The sequence below is a fragment of the Lepus europaeus genome, chromosome 9, assembly GCF_033115175.1.
Source record: "Lepus europaeus isolate LE1 chromosome 9, mLepTim1.pri, whole genome shotgun sequence".
Classification (NCBI taxonomy): Eukaryota; Metazoa; Chordata; class Mammalia; order Lagomorpha; family Leporidae; genus Lepus; species Lepus europaeus.
The window spans coordinates 84,001,372-84,017,885 of record NC_084835.1 but is presented as its reverse complement, the minus strand read 5'-3'; the positions used below and the strand labels follow the sequence as shown (position 1 = coordinate 84,017,885).

The 16,514-nt window shown below is 39.6% G+C and overlaps 1 protein-coding gene across 4 annotated transcripts in view; it reads right to left on the bottom strand.

Annotated features, from left to right (window-relative positions):
- Positions 1-2,589: 2,589 nt before the first annotated feature.
- GALNT1 (polypeptide N-acetylgalactosaminyltransferase 1) overlaps positions 2,590-16,514 on the bottom strand; it is a 131,609-nt gene continuing 117,684 nt past the window's right edge. For all 4 annotated transcript variants that reach the window (XM_062201557.1, XM_062201558.1, XM_062201559.1 and 1 more), the window contains 3 exons: positions 11,161-11,259; positions 10,596-10,730; positions 2,590-6,126 (listed from right to left, as the gene is read on the bottom strand). In XM_062201557.1, the coding sequence (XP_062057541.1) occupies positions 5,980-6,126; positions 10,596-10,730; positions 11,161-11,259 (381 nt within the window). In that variant the 3' untranslated portion in view covers positions 2,590-5,979. The remainder of the gene's footprint in view (positions 6,127-10,595; positions 10,731-11,160; positions 11,260-16,514) is intronic.

Genomic DNA, 16,514 nt, shown 5'->3' with positions numbered 1-16,514 from the left:
AAATGTCAGTCTAAATGTGTTACTAACTCTTAGACTCTTTCTTTTTAAAGATTTATTTATCTTAAAGTCAGAGTGTGTGTGGGGGAGAGAGGGAGAATCTTTTATCTACTAGTTCACTCCCCAGGTAGCCACAATAGCCAGGTCTGGGCCAGGCCAAGGCCAGGAGCTTCAGCTGGGTCTCCCATGTGGGTGGCAGGGGTCCAACCACTTGGGCCATCTTTGGGTGCTTTCCCAGGCCATTCATTAGCAGGGAGTTGGATCAGAAATGGAGCATCCAGGACATGAACCTGCACCCATATGGGATGCTAGCATTGCAGGCAATGCCTTCACCCACTATGCCAAAACATTGGCCCCAACATTCAGGGATTCACTTCTTTTGATAATGACTCCAAATCCAAATTTGTGTTGTAGGAGCCTGGATTGACTTTTTTTTTTCTCCCCAAGACTAGTGTTTTATTTGAGCCATTCTCTGCTGCCTTCCAAGGCATATCAGTAGGAAGAGGCATTAGGAGCAGAGTAGCCAGGATTCAAACTGGCTTAACTCCCTGTGCCACAACACTGGCCCCAGTAGGTGGTGTAAATCTAAGAGTGGCTTTACTTTCATGACCTGAAGGCTTCATGAAGGCATTAAATTCCTCATTTTTTTCTATAAAGATTTATTTATTTGGAAGGCAGAGTTACAGAGGGAGGTAGAGACAGAGGGAAAGGTCTTCCATCCACTGGTTCACTCCCCAGGTGGCTGCAACGTCAGAGCTGAGCTGATCCAATGCCAGGAGCCATGAGCTTCTTCCGGGTCTTCCACGTGTTGCAGTGACCTAAGCACTTAGGCCATCTTCTACTGCTTTCCCAGGCCAGGGCAGAGCTGGATTGGAATAGGAGCAGCCGGGACTCAAACTGGAGCCTGTACGGGATGCTGGAGCTTTAACCCACTGCACCACAGAACTGGCCCCTAAATTTCTCATCTTTGTAAGAGGTTCTGTGCATGGGGATGGCATCATCTTTATCTCATCTCACTCTGTTAAAGAAGGGGCAGTACCAGATTTTAATTTTTTTTAAAAAAAGATTCATGTGGAAGGCAAACTTAGTAAAGGAGAAACTTATCTTCCATCCATTGATTCACTCCACAAATGGCCACAATAGCTGGGCTCGGTCAGGTGAAAGCCAGGGGTCTGGAACTCCACCTGGGTCTCCCATGTAGTTGGTAGGGACTCAAGTACTTCGGCCATCTGCTGTCCCAGGTGCGTTAGCAGAGAAAAAGCTGGACTGGAAGTGGAGTAGCTGGGACTTGCACTGGAACTCACTTGGGATGCTGGTATCACAGATGGCAGCTTAACTCACAGCACCACAACACTGGCCTGAGTCAGATGGTTTCCTTTACAGGCAGGCTTCCACAGACAACTCCACTGAATATTCCAAGCAGATCTTGAGTTCAATTCCAAAATTTTGATCAGGTCCAAGTTCTGAACTCCTATTCTCAAAACTGCCACATTATATTTTGTTCTTAAAAGACAGAAGGCTGTCATATCTAATAGTTGCTATTGTGGTTCAAGTTTCTTTACCACTTTTCAGAAATTTTCTTAACCTTTATGGATTTTTCATATTTTCTCGTGAGCTCAGCATTCCACTTAAAAGTATTTCTTGTTAAATTTATTTAGCCTTTCTGTTTTGCAGCAGTAAACTTCTTAGAAAACCTTGATGCCAGCAGGACCAATAACTTCATCATTTTCTATAGTATTTTACTGAGATATAATTTGCTTGCAGTAAAATAAAATCCCAAGTATTCAGCTCAATAACTTTTTCCAATAAATTTGGAAACACAAGTTATGTCTGCATATGTTACCACTACCCAAATTAAGACATGGAACCGTCCTATCATTCCAGGGAATTTTTCCATGTTGTCTCAGTCTATACTCGCTCCTGGTGGTAACTGTCCCACACCGGTTCTACCAGTTCTTCAGCGTCACATAAAGAGTGCTTCTAGTTTTCCGTGTTTAAGAGTTTTTTAGGTTTATCCCTACTGTTTAATCAAGAATTTTCTTTAATAGCGAGTCAGTATCCAATCTCTCAACATTATCATTATTTGATTATCCATTAAGTTGCTGATGCATATTTGGCAGTTACAGTTTGGAAGTACTACACACAAAACTGCTAGGAATATTCTTCTATGAATCTTATTATGGGAATATATCCTGATTTCTCTTGGGCATATTGCTAGAAGTGGAATCACTGAGACATTGAATATGCATATGGTTACCTTTGTAAGAAGCTGAGAACCTGTTTCTCAAGGAGACTATACCACCTTACACTTCCATCAGTTGCTCCATTCTCACAGCTAGGCAGGCGTTTCCCTGTGATTTCACTTTGCATTCCCTGATGTCTAACGTTCAGCACCTTTTCTATGCTAATTGTATATTGTTAGGTTCTATGAAGTGTGCATTCAAGTCACTCATTTTTATATTGGATTGCTGTGCAATGGTTTTTAAAGATTCTTTGCTTTTCTCTTAGGCTATGGCTTGCCCTCTCACTTTAAGAGCACCTTTGTTGAGAAGTCCCTAACTTGGATGAAATTCATCAGCATTTTGGTGTTAATAGCTTTTGTGTCTTAAGATATCTTCACATAACCTAAGGCCATTAAGATTCTACACTTTACTTTCTAAGATTTAGTGTTCTGCTCTTCACATTTAGATCTATAATCCATTTCGAATAGTGTATGTAATGAAGAGAAGGTATCAATATTCAGTTTTTTTCTCATAAAGGTATTATCAAAATCCCCCCTCCTTTTTAAATTTTTACTAACTTGTTTGATGATTTTTGTTATAAAGCAAATAACCACATATATATGGGATCTATTTCTGTATGCTCTATTCTATTGAACTATTTGTTTATTATAAATTTAGTGCTTCACTTTTTTAATTGCTGTAGTTTTACAGGAAGTCTTAAAATTGATGAAATGTAGTCTTTCAATTTTATTTTTTTCTTCAATATTATCTTGGCTATTTTGGGTCTGCTGCATTTCTGTATGTATTTGCCAATTTCTACAATACAGCTTCATGGAACTTTAATTTCATTAAATCAATAATATGCTGATATCTTAACATTATTCAGTCTTTCAACTCATAAACACAGTATATTTATCGTCATGTTCTGTGCTTTTTCTCAGCACTGTTTTGCAGTTTTCAGGGTAGAAGTCTTGAACAGCTTTCTTCCTAGATACTTTTTTTTTAATGCTATTATAAATATTTTAAATTTTAATTTGAAGTGTTTGATACTAATGCACAGATTTGCAAAACTGAGTTTTATATATTTGTCTCATATCCTGCCAAATTACTAGTTCTGTTAAATTTATCAAGGAAATGCTTAGAAATCACCAAGTAACCAGATGGAAGAAATGTCACATAACTGGAAACAGATCTATATTTTCCAATGGTAGAGAAAGTAATTCTTTGTGTACAAACTCTCATAGTTATCACCACAGAAACACTACCTTCTGAATTTCTTTGTTTTTGGAAGAATATGTAACTATAGAGTTAAATTTGCTCCTTGTGCATTTCTTGGAAGATGAAGAGAGCAAAGGAACCTCTGTTTTTCAGCTAAATGTAGAACAAGAAAATGAGGACATGGCTTCCATGGTGCTCTCCATTTGCAGAACAGTGAACAAAATACCATTTCTCAAGAATGCCAAATGAGGACAGGGAAACACAATAAAATATATTGGGATTGGGGTGGGTGAATATATTTATGAGATGCAAATTATCCTGAATAGTCACACTAGTAATTCTTCATGATAGAATACTAATTCCACCTTGTTATCCTTTGCTTTTTCGTTCATTCTTCCCAATTTGACTTACAGTACAGTAGTCAGCAGCTGCCTAATCTACAAATAACTTTCATGAACAGGGATTCATTTTAACTTCAAATAAAACCAATATAAGGCACAACTATTTAGGAATATTTTATATTTTCAAAGTATTTAAGAATTCTTTAATTAGAAAAATAAAGGCAATGGGATTATCTATTAGGTTCTAAAAGTACCCATGAATTAAGTCACTCACATTCCCCACTTTAAAAAAAAACAAAACCTTAAATCACATTGCTGTTGAGCTTTCTTACAGTATAGAGTAAGACCAAACTATGCTGGAGTACAAAAACCTGCAATTCTGAGCATGAAAATAATTTATTGATTAGACATTTGATTTATTCAAGCATTAGGCCTACTGAAGATAGAATTCACACACAGCTCATGGAATAAGAAAAAATTCCACGCAGCACCCACCTACTTCATTTCAAAGTTCCTAGGGACACAGTTTACGCATTCCGTCCTAGAGCCTTACCCTGAAGCATCCATATGTGCTTGATGTTGACTAACTTGAATAGGATATGAGCAAATTTGTGTACTCTCAGCCTGGCAAATATCATTGGTGATGTAACTTTCAGAAACATTCTTAGACACAAGAAATAGCACTGCCTGCAGTGAAGTCTTTGATAATCAAAGAAACAAATACCATTAAATAGAATCTAACAAATGGAAGAAAAATATATGCAGTTTTACCAATGGATTGCTTTACATATCATGAAAAAAGTGAGATTTTCTATGAGATTAAAAATTAACTTTTAATTGATACTCAGGTGTTTTTGTGGCATTAAATTCAGAGAAAAATCAATTTTACATAAATGGAATTTAGGGAAGAAATGCAGGACTAGCAGCTATATGGAATAATAGCTGCACTTCTGCCAACTCATTAAAAAATGCCAATTGAACATTCTCAAGAAAATTTTATTTTAAAAAAGCAAATCAACATTACAATTGAAGAATCTGATCTAAATATGCACTTGACAATGAAGTACATTTGAGTATGGAGTGGAAAAGGTTTTCCAGAAAAACTCATCAAATATATTATCTCCTAATACCCAAATTATGTATCACTTCTGTAGGCCTTTGTTAAGTGGAATCATAAAGAACTTAACACTTATTGCTGTGAAAACAAATCTGTAGTACAGTAGTATGAATCTTGGGTATTAAGTATAATCTGTTGAATCAAGCTAAGAAGTTGAAAATATGTTAAGAAATTTGCGTGTGTGTGTGTGTGTGTGTAAGCCAGCTGACCCAAGAGCAACTGGGAGACCTAACTTGTTTGGTTGAGACTAGATATTATGTTAAATCTTCATTTTTTAGAAGGCAATTAAAAATTACAATTCCAACAGCCCACAAACCAAATAAAAAATACTGTAGAAAGAAATTAAAACTATATTCAAAGAGCTGTTTTTTTTTTTTAGCTCAATTTCAGCACCCCAAGGAAAATAAAAGCATCCATGACTATCACAGATGAAAACAAAATGAATGTCATTATAATCAGTTATTTTTCCCCACTGAGGTATAAAATCTATATAGAAATTTGATACTATACTATAACAAATTGTACTTCTCATAGTTCTAATTTCCTTTAAACCCTGTTTAATATAGTTTATTTATTGTTGTAAAAATGTTTTCATGATTCTGAATCCGGTTCCAGTTCATTTTCATTTATTTTTATATCAATATTTAATATACTGGCTACCAGTTCTAATCAGGAAAAAAAATCTTGGAAATCTCTTCACTGTGACAGCACGGTCAGTAAAAATTACTGTTGTGCAAGCAAACCATAAAAGGTGTAGCTCTCCAGAAAGCATGTTGTTGCCTGTTTCACTGTCTGAATATTCTTTACCATGACTCTTGATGAAAGATTCTTTCACCCTTGTAAACATCAGTGTGCACAGTCTCACTACTATGCAGTTTCACGTCCTTGGACAGGAAGGCTGGTTCACAGCTAGTGAAAAGCTAGAAGAGTCTAAGTTTTAATGGCTGGTAAACCTTACATCCTGCAGAGGAGGAAAGCACTTTTCCTTTTTTTTTTTTTTTTTTTTGCTACTTGAAGAGTGTGGCAGAAATGTATGCTGAGGTAGCCCAGTCTCATTATTTTTTCTTTTTTTGTAAATTTGGTCTCAGAATATTTCTGGAAGTGTGACGTTTCGAAGAAGCCACTGCTGTGACCGGCTTCCACTGCAGTCTCTAATGCTGGGCACCTGGCTATCCTCTTCGGTGGCTTTGTCCAGGCACTGATTACTGTTCACATGCCGTAAGGTTAACTTCTGAAAGTGACAGAAACAAAAATGAAAACCAATCATTTTTGATGATTATTAAATTCTTGGTAGAAACTGTTTTTTGGAAACAAATTATTTAGAAAATAGTGGAGAAAAGGTATATAATCAAAGAGAGTCTTCAGAGCAGTGAAGGGAAGGAGAAAGGTCATGGGGTTCAATGGGAGTACACTGAACTTGGCAGTAAGATGACCCAAATTCTAAGTACCAATTCTGGTATAAGCTCTGTAACACTATGAGAAACTTTACTTTTTTGTGCTTCAATTCCTTAAAAAAAAAGGGAGGGGGGGGCAGATTAGTGGTTCCTAATTTAGGATCCTCAACCTATTTTCAAAGAGCTATTTCAAAATCATTTCATTTCCCTGTAATAGGGTTGCTCAAATTTTTAGAAACTCTGGTCCTTCTGAAGACTCAAAAAAAAATTTTTTTTTGACAGGCAGAGTTAGACAGTGAGAGAGACAGAGAGAAAGGTCTTCCTTTTTCCGTTGATTCACCCCCCAAGTGGCAGCCAGCGCATTGCACTGATCCGAAGCCAGGAGCCAGCTCTCCCAAGTGGGTGCAGGGCCCAAGCACTTGGGCCATCCTCCACTGCCTTCCTGGGCCACAGCAGAGTGCTAGACTGGAAGAGGAGCAACTGGGACAGAATCCGGCACCCCGACCAGGACTAGAACTCGGGGTGCCGGCGCCGCAGGCAGAGGATTAGCCTATTGAGCCACAGCGCCAGCCAGTTCATTATTTTTAAAAACCAAGTATCATTTACAGAATTGTTCAAACAGGCCCGTATTGAGGTACTTCATTTTAAATTATGTATGGACGTAATTTTTTAGACTGCAATAATTCATTTCAAGAGAAATTTCATTATGTATCTTCCACTGAGCCCCAGACTGAGAATACTGGGATGCTTGAGCTTTAGTGAGACAGTCTTACGTCTATTTCCACACCAAATCCAGAGCTATCCTTGTGACTACACTGGTGTAGTGCAGAAGGAAGGAATCTGGAGTTAGACAGACTGGGTTTACAATCTGGATAACCTGGGATTTTTCTTCTTAAAAATGAATACCATGTTACATATTTTAGCATTTTTCTAAGGTATAAAGATAATGAATAGCTGGAGGATATATACAAGTATCTGCCTATGAACTTATTTACATTCTAGATTTGCTGCATTTCAAAAGGGCAGGACAGCTGAGAGTTAACATACAATTTCAGTGATCTAATGATTCTAATAATGTACTCTGATCAGGTCAAGCTCTCCAAGGCCGTTGTAGGAATATGCACTAAGTGTTAGGTTTATTAACATTCTTATCTGGTTCTTTTAAGTTTTAACATATAATTCCTTTCTCTGGAATATTTTCATGAAATGTTTTTTTGTACCTATTTGAATTTTAAGCCAAACCAAACCTAATAGCTTCCAGTTATTTATTTTTCTTCTGTGTTGTGGTAAAAGTGACAACTTGCATATAACAGGATACATCTGCAGATATCTCTATCAACAGTGACTTCAGGTTCAGTACAGCACACTTTGAACCTGGGAGAAAGTCACATGACTGTGGTTGTTTTTACTTTTTCATGCAGAGACTGCGTAGTTTACTGGTCGAGAGAATGGGCTTTGCAGTCAAACAGATGTGATCCAAACCAACTATGAGATCCTAAGGAAAAACTTAGCTGCTCTGTGATTCAGTTTCTGGTCTCCTCATATATAAGAGTGTAAACACTTACCTCACTGGGTTTCTGTGAGGAAATACTTAGCTAATCTACATAAAGTGCTGTCTAACGCACAGTACATACTTAATATATGGTACTTATTGGAAAACTCAACATCTTAGCAATGTCCTGAGCAGCTCAGAGCATGATCAAGCAGCCAGAGAGCCACGGCTCTGTGTGCACACTGCTGCCAACGCCTTTGGTCTGTGTAAGACAAAACAATGCCCAAGAACCCCCAAGCACTGCAGAAGTCCCTACAAAGTATTTCTCAGTAGCATCTTTCATCAGGCCCATGGTCAGAGTTTCTAAAAACAACAACAAAGAACCAAGCACAATAAAAAATGTAGACGATCAGTTGAATTTTTCTCATCCCATCCCATTCTCATCCCAATTTCTAAAAATGTCTTTTTCACTTATCTAGATTCATTAAAATAAACTCACATCGAACATAGGTTACTGCTCCAGGCTAGGAATGCACCTATTTGATATCCAGATAGAATCTCCATAATTTAGGAGGTGAGAAGACCCACAAGAGATAGGGGCTCTGGTGAGCAATGCTGTCCCAAACTAGCCTCTGGCTGCTGAGGGCCGGTACAGAGTTCTGTGGCGCTCTCATCACAGTTCTCTGCAGAAGGCCAAACCCAAACCAACTGGTCTTCACATACAGAAAGCTTAACTGAGGGAACTGGACAAGCAAGCAACAAATATCAGATGAGGATAAAACCTGTAATTAATCATTGCATGAAGTTCACTACTAACCTAAATATATATATGTATATGTATATGTATATACACACACATACCTACCTCCTGTCCTCAATCTCTAGCTGTAACTGGATCTAAATCCACATTTTATTACAGAAGAACAACCATAAGCAGTCAAAGCAAAAGATCTTTGTGTCATGTAAATTTTATGCAACAATATGACAGGATGCCCTTATCTGCCTTCAGTTGGGATGTGACGGTGAGCGCTGCAGCAGCCATCTTGCAGACACAAGGAAAAGCCAGAATATTACAGCAATGTTATCACTGACATAACTGTGCCACTGAATCCACACCAGAGGCATGTACCTCCAGAGATAAGAAATGAAACCCCCATTTAAGCTACTGTTAACAGGTTCTATACTGCATAATTAACATTATTTTCCAATATCTCAAAAGTGAGAAGCTTTATCATTTTAAAAACATTTTATCTGTCACATGGTTGTAGGGTACAACTGGCAACTAACTTACTGTCTGAAGAAAGATGTCCTACATCCTGCCGTGTGCATGGTGCAGTGACACTAAAAATGGCAATAACATGCAGTAAGGGCAACCCTGGAACAGAATATTTAGCCCATCTCCAATGGCTACTTTACTGAGCTACTACTGTAGTTAGTACTGCTTTTACTATAGTTTGACGCTATGAAAGCAGACTAAGGCTTTGTCAAACGTGGTTTCTGTTCTCTAGGATCTAATAGCCCAACAGTGGAGAAAAGACTGCTAGATAAACAACCATGAAGTAGAGCATCATGGAGGCCAGAGACAATTAAGTCAGAATGAGAGCGCTCACTTCCAGCTGGGATTCTTGGAGATGGCGGAAAGCACAGTTCTTAGGAATAGGTTGGATTTGTCAGGCAGAAGCGGGAGCAGCAGATTGATTATTAAAGTAGTTCAGGGTTTGCATATGACACAATACAGGGAGGAAAGGTAGCCAAAGTCCTAACTGGACAACATCGCCAGTTAAGGGAGAGAAAGGAGCAGAGCAAGCCAAATGCACAACAGAACAGAGAGAAAGCTAAGAGAAGAACCTAAACAGTACTGCATCCAAGGGATATGTGGATTTGAAAATATCAACTGCTTAGCAACAGTAAGTACTGTGGGGAAGTTAAGAAAAATAGACTGGGGTGCTCCTGGGTTTGCATTCAGGAGCTGTTTTTATACACTGTCAGGTCAAGGCAACAGCCAGTGTTGGAGGAGACCTGGAGACCCAGAGTCTGCGTGCCAGAAGTTGGCCATTTGTTCTCTATGGCACAAAGCAGGAGAAAAGACAGACATGCAGAAAGTCAAGTTTTTCCCAACATGAAACAGAAAATGAGTTTTCTAATTTTCTAAGCTAAAGGAAAGGAAGCAGAGAAAAGACATGGAAGATGCTGATGCTGGTTCCAGAACTACAAAGCAGAAAAACAAGCCAAAAGACTAGCTAGACATGGCACGAGGGGGCAAGGTTTCTAAGATATGCTTGACTGACCTAACATTCACTCCCCAAATGGCCACAACGGTGAGAACTGGGCCGAGCTGAAGCCAGGAGCTTCCTCTAGGTCTCCCAGATGGGTACAGAGGCCCAAGCACTTGGGCCATCTTCCACTGCTTTCCCAAGCCATAAGCAGAGAGCTGGATTGGAAGAGGAGCAGCTGGAACATGACACCACAGGTAAAGGCTTAACCTACTACAGCACACTGCCAGCCCCTGCTCCACTTCTGATCCAGCTCCCTGCTAATGGGCCTGGGAATACAACAGACTGTCCAGGTACTTGGGTCCCTGCTACACATGTGGGAGATCTGGATGAAGTTCCTGGGTTCAGCCTGGCCCAGCCCTCACAGTTGCAGACATCTGGGGAGTGAACCAGTGGATGGAAGATCTCTGTCTCTCGCTCTCTTTCTGTAACTCTGCCTTTCAAATAAATAAACAAATCTCGAAAAAAATTTCATTCCTTTAAAGTAAATAAATCCCATAATACATGTAATTTTATTCTTACAGGCAGCTAGATAACTTACCACTGGGTCATACTCCCAGAGCTGGTTGCCTTTTAGGTGGTGGCATTTGAGCATTGTGACTGGGCCATTAAGTTTGGAAACATCCAAGCAAAGGTCATCTGTTCTAATTTCTTTGTTGGCAGTATATGAGAAAACCTGGAACACAAAAATGAATACACAGAAAGCTTTAACAATAAAAAAAAAAAAAAAACAAGTACTTCAAGAAACATAAATTTTGGGCTTTATTAAAGTAATGGAGAATAAAATGACTCAGAAAAGCTGTCATTAAGTTCACTCAGAGGAAAGCAAACAACCCTGAGATGTCTGCATACACTGAGAGCGCTCTCAAGGTCTGTCACCTGACTAAAAAGGGCAAAATCAGTTTTGTGCTCCCCAACGGAATTACAGTTCTCACAGAGGCCTTCTACAAATGTTTCAGTAAAAAATCCTTAAGATTGAAGGCTCCCTTCACTTTTATTCATGTATTATTTTTACTTTAAAGGTACAAAAATATTTACTGAATGTCATGGGAAAGCAAAATTAAATTCACAAATGCTCCCTTTTAAAGATTTATGAAGGTACTTACCTGATTACCTCCCATACCGTGACAATTAAAAATTCCAACTTTTTCATTCTCTTTTCTGGCCATGTTATCAAGACACTGATTTGTTTCTACATTTCGAATCTATAGGACAATAAATAAGGAAAATATCATGAGTTAGAGAAGTTAACTAGACTGGCAGACACATATACCCACTAAAAACCTTCCCTAGTGCTGCTCGGATAAAGGCTACTCAGTCTGGGGACAAAAATGGGCTACCCAAAATCTGTTAGTATAGAAAGTTCTTACAGACTGTTTATATAATTTCTGTGTTTTAGTGGGAGGTCATTAGGGCCTGGATCCACTTGGCAAGTGGTCACTGGGTCATTAGGGCCTGGATCCAGGAGTGTAGGGTCAAAGGGAGAGAGGGGCCTTCGGCTTTGCTAGCATCTCCCTGGTTCTCCTCAAGCACATGCAGGCTCAGCCCAGGGTAGCTCTGCTATGTGGGCTCCCTGGGTACAGATCTTTCTCTTTAGCTAGAAGATGAGCACACAACATGCTCTCGTCTCAGGGGCTCTGAGGGTGGGCCTCCAGCTCCCCAGTGGCAGCCCTGTTCCACAGCAGGACAAGGTCCCTGGCTTTACTGAGGGAGAAAGGATCTCTGTTCAGACTCTGCTTGTTTCCTTGTCCTCCCCATCCCCCAACAGCTGGGATGAGGAAGCTGGTCTGGCTGTAGTTCTAGGGAGCCATCATAAAATTCAAGGGCCAGGGATCTGGGCCAGTTGCCCTTAACTGTTCTTGTTGAAAGGCATTACTTTCTAAAGAGAATTTAGGTGGGTATTCAAGTCAAAGGACTTACAGCCTGGCTTACTGGAAACCTAAGTGTGGTGTAGTGTGAACTCCATTCTTTCATTAATTACTTGTTGATTACTTGTTGATTATATAAAAAGAACTTAAATCCACCATCAGAATTAGGAATATTTTAAGCACTATCCCTGGAAATTTTGCTTCTTCTATAGTGCTGCAGTTTAAAAGCAAATAGTAAATTAAAGGACATTTAAAAGTCCTAAATCTATTTCCATGGATGTTACTGTATCAAGTAAGCGAGGGAGATGCACAATAGACTATAACTGTTGTGTCAAATCGGAAAAAAAATTAACTGTGTGTGATAAAGAGGGGGGAAAGTTACAACCATAAACAAGAAGCCATTCACTTTTATAAACAAATGTATACTCTGAATATTATTCCAATACTTCAGTAAGGCACTAACTGGTCCATATACATTCATTTATTTTAAAGATTTATTTATTTATTTATTTGAAAGAGTTATACGGAGAGAGGAGAGGCAGAGAGAGAGATCTTCCATTTGCTGGTTCACTCTCCAATTGGCCTCAACAGCCGGAGCTGTGCCAATACAAAGCCAGGAGCCAGGAGCCTCTTCCAGGTCTCCCATGTGGGTGCAGGGGCCAAAGGACTTAAGCCATCTTCCACTGCTTTCCCAGGCCATAGCAGAAAGCTGGATTGAAAATGGAACAGCCAGGTCTCAAACCGGCGCCCATTTGGGGTGATGGCACTGCAGGTGGTGGCTTAACCCACCATGTCACTGTGCTGGCCCCCCACATACATACTTAAAATTTATTTGATGAAGCCAGCGCTGTAGCACAGCAGGTTAAATCCCTGGCCTGCAGTGCTGCCATCTCATACAGGTGCCGATTCGTATCCCATCTGCTCCGCTTCCAATCCAGCTCTCTGCTGTGGCCTGGAAAAGCAGTAGAGGATGGCCCAAGTCCTTGGGTCTCTGAGCCCAAGTGGGAGACTCGGAAGAGGCTCCTGGCTTCAGATCAGCTGAGCTCTGGCCGTTGCAGTCATTTGGGGAGTGAACCAGTGGATGGAAGAACTATCCCTGTCTCTCTCTGGCTCTACCTCTCTCTGTCAATAAATAAGTAAATTTAAGTAAAATTTTTTTTTGACAGGCAGAGTGCATAGTGAGAGAGAGAGACAGAGAGAAAGGTCTTCCTTTTTGCCGTTGGTTCACCCTCCAATGGCCACTGCGGCTGGCTCATCACGCTGATCCGAAGCTAGGAGCCAGGTGCTTCTCCTGGTCTCCCATGCGGGTGCAGGGCCCAAGGACTTGGGCCATCCTCCACTGCCTTCCCGGGCCATAGCAGAGAGCTGGCCTGGAAGAGGGACAACCGGGATAGAATCCGGCGCCCCAACCGGGACTAGAACCCAATGTGCCGGCACCGCAAGGTGGAGGATTAGCCTGTTAAGCCACGGCGCCGGCCTTAAGTAAATTTTTTTAAAGATTTATTTTGACAGAGAGATCTTCCATATGCATTTTTATTATAAAGGTTCAAAGGCACATGCATTAAGAATGGTATTATTCTCAGGAAGTCAGGCATAAGAACTGAGATTCTGAGAAGAGACCAAAGTTTAAATACAAGTTGTCTAAACTCTTTAAGATCAGTAACTGCCAGGAAGTGTCAGCCCTATGCTGTAGTTATGTGAAACAAACACACCCAGGTACCTGTATCACAGTCTACCACAGGCAGGGTCAGCAACAGTAATAATCTGCACCATCACCTTATCACTAGCCACTTCCATCTCAGTTCATTCAAAAAAAAAAAAAAAAAAAAAGCTTTCAATTCTTTTTAAAAAAAACTAACACTTTCTCATCACAACATTTTGGGATGGCTGCCTGAAACAAACCTACACTATCATTCCTCCAAAAACTTCCCCAATTCTCCTAATACCCTTTTTTCTATTACTAACACTACAACTTGTCCACTTACTCAAACTGGAAACCTCAAGGCTGTTTTTATTTATTTTATTTTTTTTTCCTTCTGGGTCCAATACCTTTTATCAGTGCCCAGGAATTCTTTCATAATTTACATCATATTTATTATTTTAATCCAGGAACCATTATACAGATTGTACCAAAGGTTTTATAGTTAAATAGAACTCTGAATAAAGCACACTTTCCAATATACCAGGAAGTGATCAGTTAGTTTTTGATGATAGCCATCTTACTTGAAAAAATACTAAGACACATCTTGTCACAGCGGAACTAAGTATTTATCTCACATGTTCACCTAAAATACCACTCTTTTTTAATTTTGGAGGCAGAAACAGATAAAGCTCCTATCCATTGGTTCACTTCCCAAATGCCTGCAACAGCCAGGGCTGAGCCAGGCTAAAGCCAAGAGCTAAACTCCATCTGGGTCACCATGTGGGTGGTAAGACTGTCTGTTGCCCCCAGGGTACATATCAGCAGGAAGCTGACTGGAAGCAAAGGAGCAAGGACTTGAACCAGGCACTCTGACATGGAATAAAGGCATCCTAAGAGGTGACTTAACTGCTAAGCCAAATGCCCTCCAACCCTTTGAACTTCTGATCAAAATTATAAGTGTTAAGCTGTTGCCTGGGGAGCCTAGCTGTTGTGGGCATTTGAGGAGTGAATCAGCACACAGAAGATCTCTCTTGCTCTCTTTTTCTCTGCTTTTGAATAGTCGAAAAAAAAAAAAATTACATATTTTTTTTTAAAAAATTACACATTTTTTAAAAGAATTACAAACTTTATCATCCTCTGTTTTCCTCAACTTTTTTCTTCCAAATAGGCTGTAAAGGTTGCTGAAGAAAGGTGATAAATGCTGCTGGAATGGTTACACTAGAACCAATGTTATCCTCTGCTTTTCTCTCTCTGATATGGAACACTATTTGGAAAAATTGTGTATTCTGTACCCAAGCTCAAAACAAACTGGAAAAAAAAAAAAAAGCGCCAGAATTCTCCCAAAATTTAACAGGGCTTCTTTTATTTTCTAAATATTTGCTTCCCTAGGTGATATTGCTAATAAATGACAAAAAGTAAATTGTCTATGCTAGGCACTATTTTATAGAGTGTACACAATGGTACTTCAAAAAGTTCGTGGAAAAACAGAATTAAAAGGTAAACTTATTTTGAGCAAAAAAATTCTGAAATCCATGCATAGGTTTTTCATAACACACATTTCCCATGCACTCTTTTGAAGTCCTTATATCAAAGTTTATTCCATTCTCACAAATATTCCTATAATTAACTCTGGTTGTTTCCTGATACGGGAGATATTCTGACCACTAGATGTTACAAGTGCAGTTTCTCCAAGGTTTGGACATCATGACTTCCCTTCAGCTGTTAACTGGATCAGCAGGACAAGCTCAGTGAGGCCCAGGTGAGATGCGTGGTAAGGGACCAGATGTGGGTCTCCAATAAGATGGCCTATGTATCGACTTCTGTAAGGGAGCAGCTGTGATGTTTTAATCCCTGAATAGCTTTAGATGGCAGAGAGGATTCTGTAAGGCTCAATAAACACGTGGCTCCTTTGAAGCTGAAAGGACATCTGCTCTCCTCTACATACTGGGTGGCTACAAAAGATTGTTTTCAGGGAATATGCTCCTGTGGAGTTTGCAAGATATTTCCTTGAAGACACAAAAAAACCAGGGGTAGATTCTGGGAATTTTTTTTTTTTTTTTCAGGATTCTAGTAGGGTGAAGATTTTAGTTTGGTGGGAATTAAGCTGAAGAAGAGAAAATTTAGGAACAAATATATTTTCTAGTGATGTTGAATCAGTTTCTCACAGTTCCACATAGTTTTGAGGACATGTAACCAATTATCAGTCTTCTAGTGTGGTATGGAAATAGGAGCAAGTATTCCAATATCTTTCCAACACTTGCTAATATCTGTTTGTTTGTTTTAAAATATAGTAGCCATCCTAATGAATGTGAATTTGGTCCTTTCTTTTTTACCTTCAAATTTTCATTCTTCTCCAGCTAACACCATTTTTATTTCCTTGCAGAATTCCTTTAAGATCTGTATTAATTCATGATCAGCCCTTCTCCTTTTCTCTCCTGAAGCTATCAGAGCTCCCTAACAATCTCTATGGGCAGTCTCGACACTGTGGCTAAATACAATGACCAATTCTCAGTACCCATCTTTCTTGACTCCTTTGCCATATTCAACACAGGTGCTCACCTCTTCATTCTTCAAACATACCCTTCATTTTAGTCTCTGGGACACTTCCTATTTCACTGGCCATTTCTACCTATCTCTTTCTGGTTTTTTTGTTAATTCCTTCTCAAAACTGTCAACTCTGAGCTGTGCAATTTCTTATGGCTTAGTCCTCAGTCTTGTCTTGCCCTCCTGTATTTGATGCACTCAAGGTCACCTTATGCAGTTCTGTGCCTTTAAAACTCATCTAAACAACGACAACCCTTAACTTTAGATCTTCACTGCCAACTCTTCCTTCAAATAAAGATTTTATTTATTTATTTGAAAGTTAGAGTTACAGACGGAGAGAAGGAGAGACAGAGAGAAAGGTCTTCTGTCGGCTGGTTCACTCCCCAAATGGCCGCAACGGCCGGAG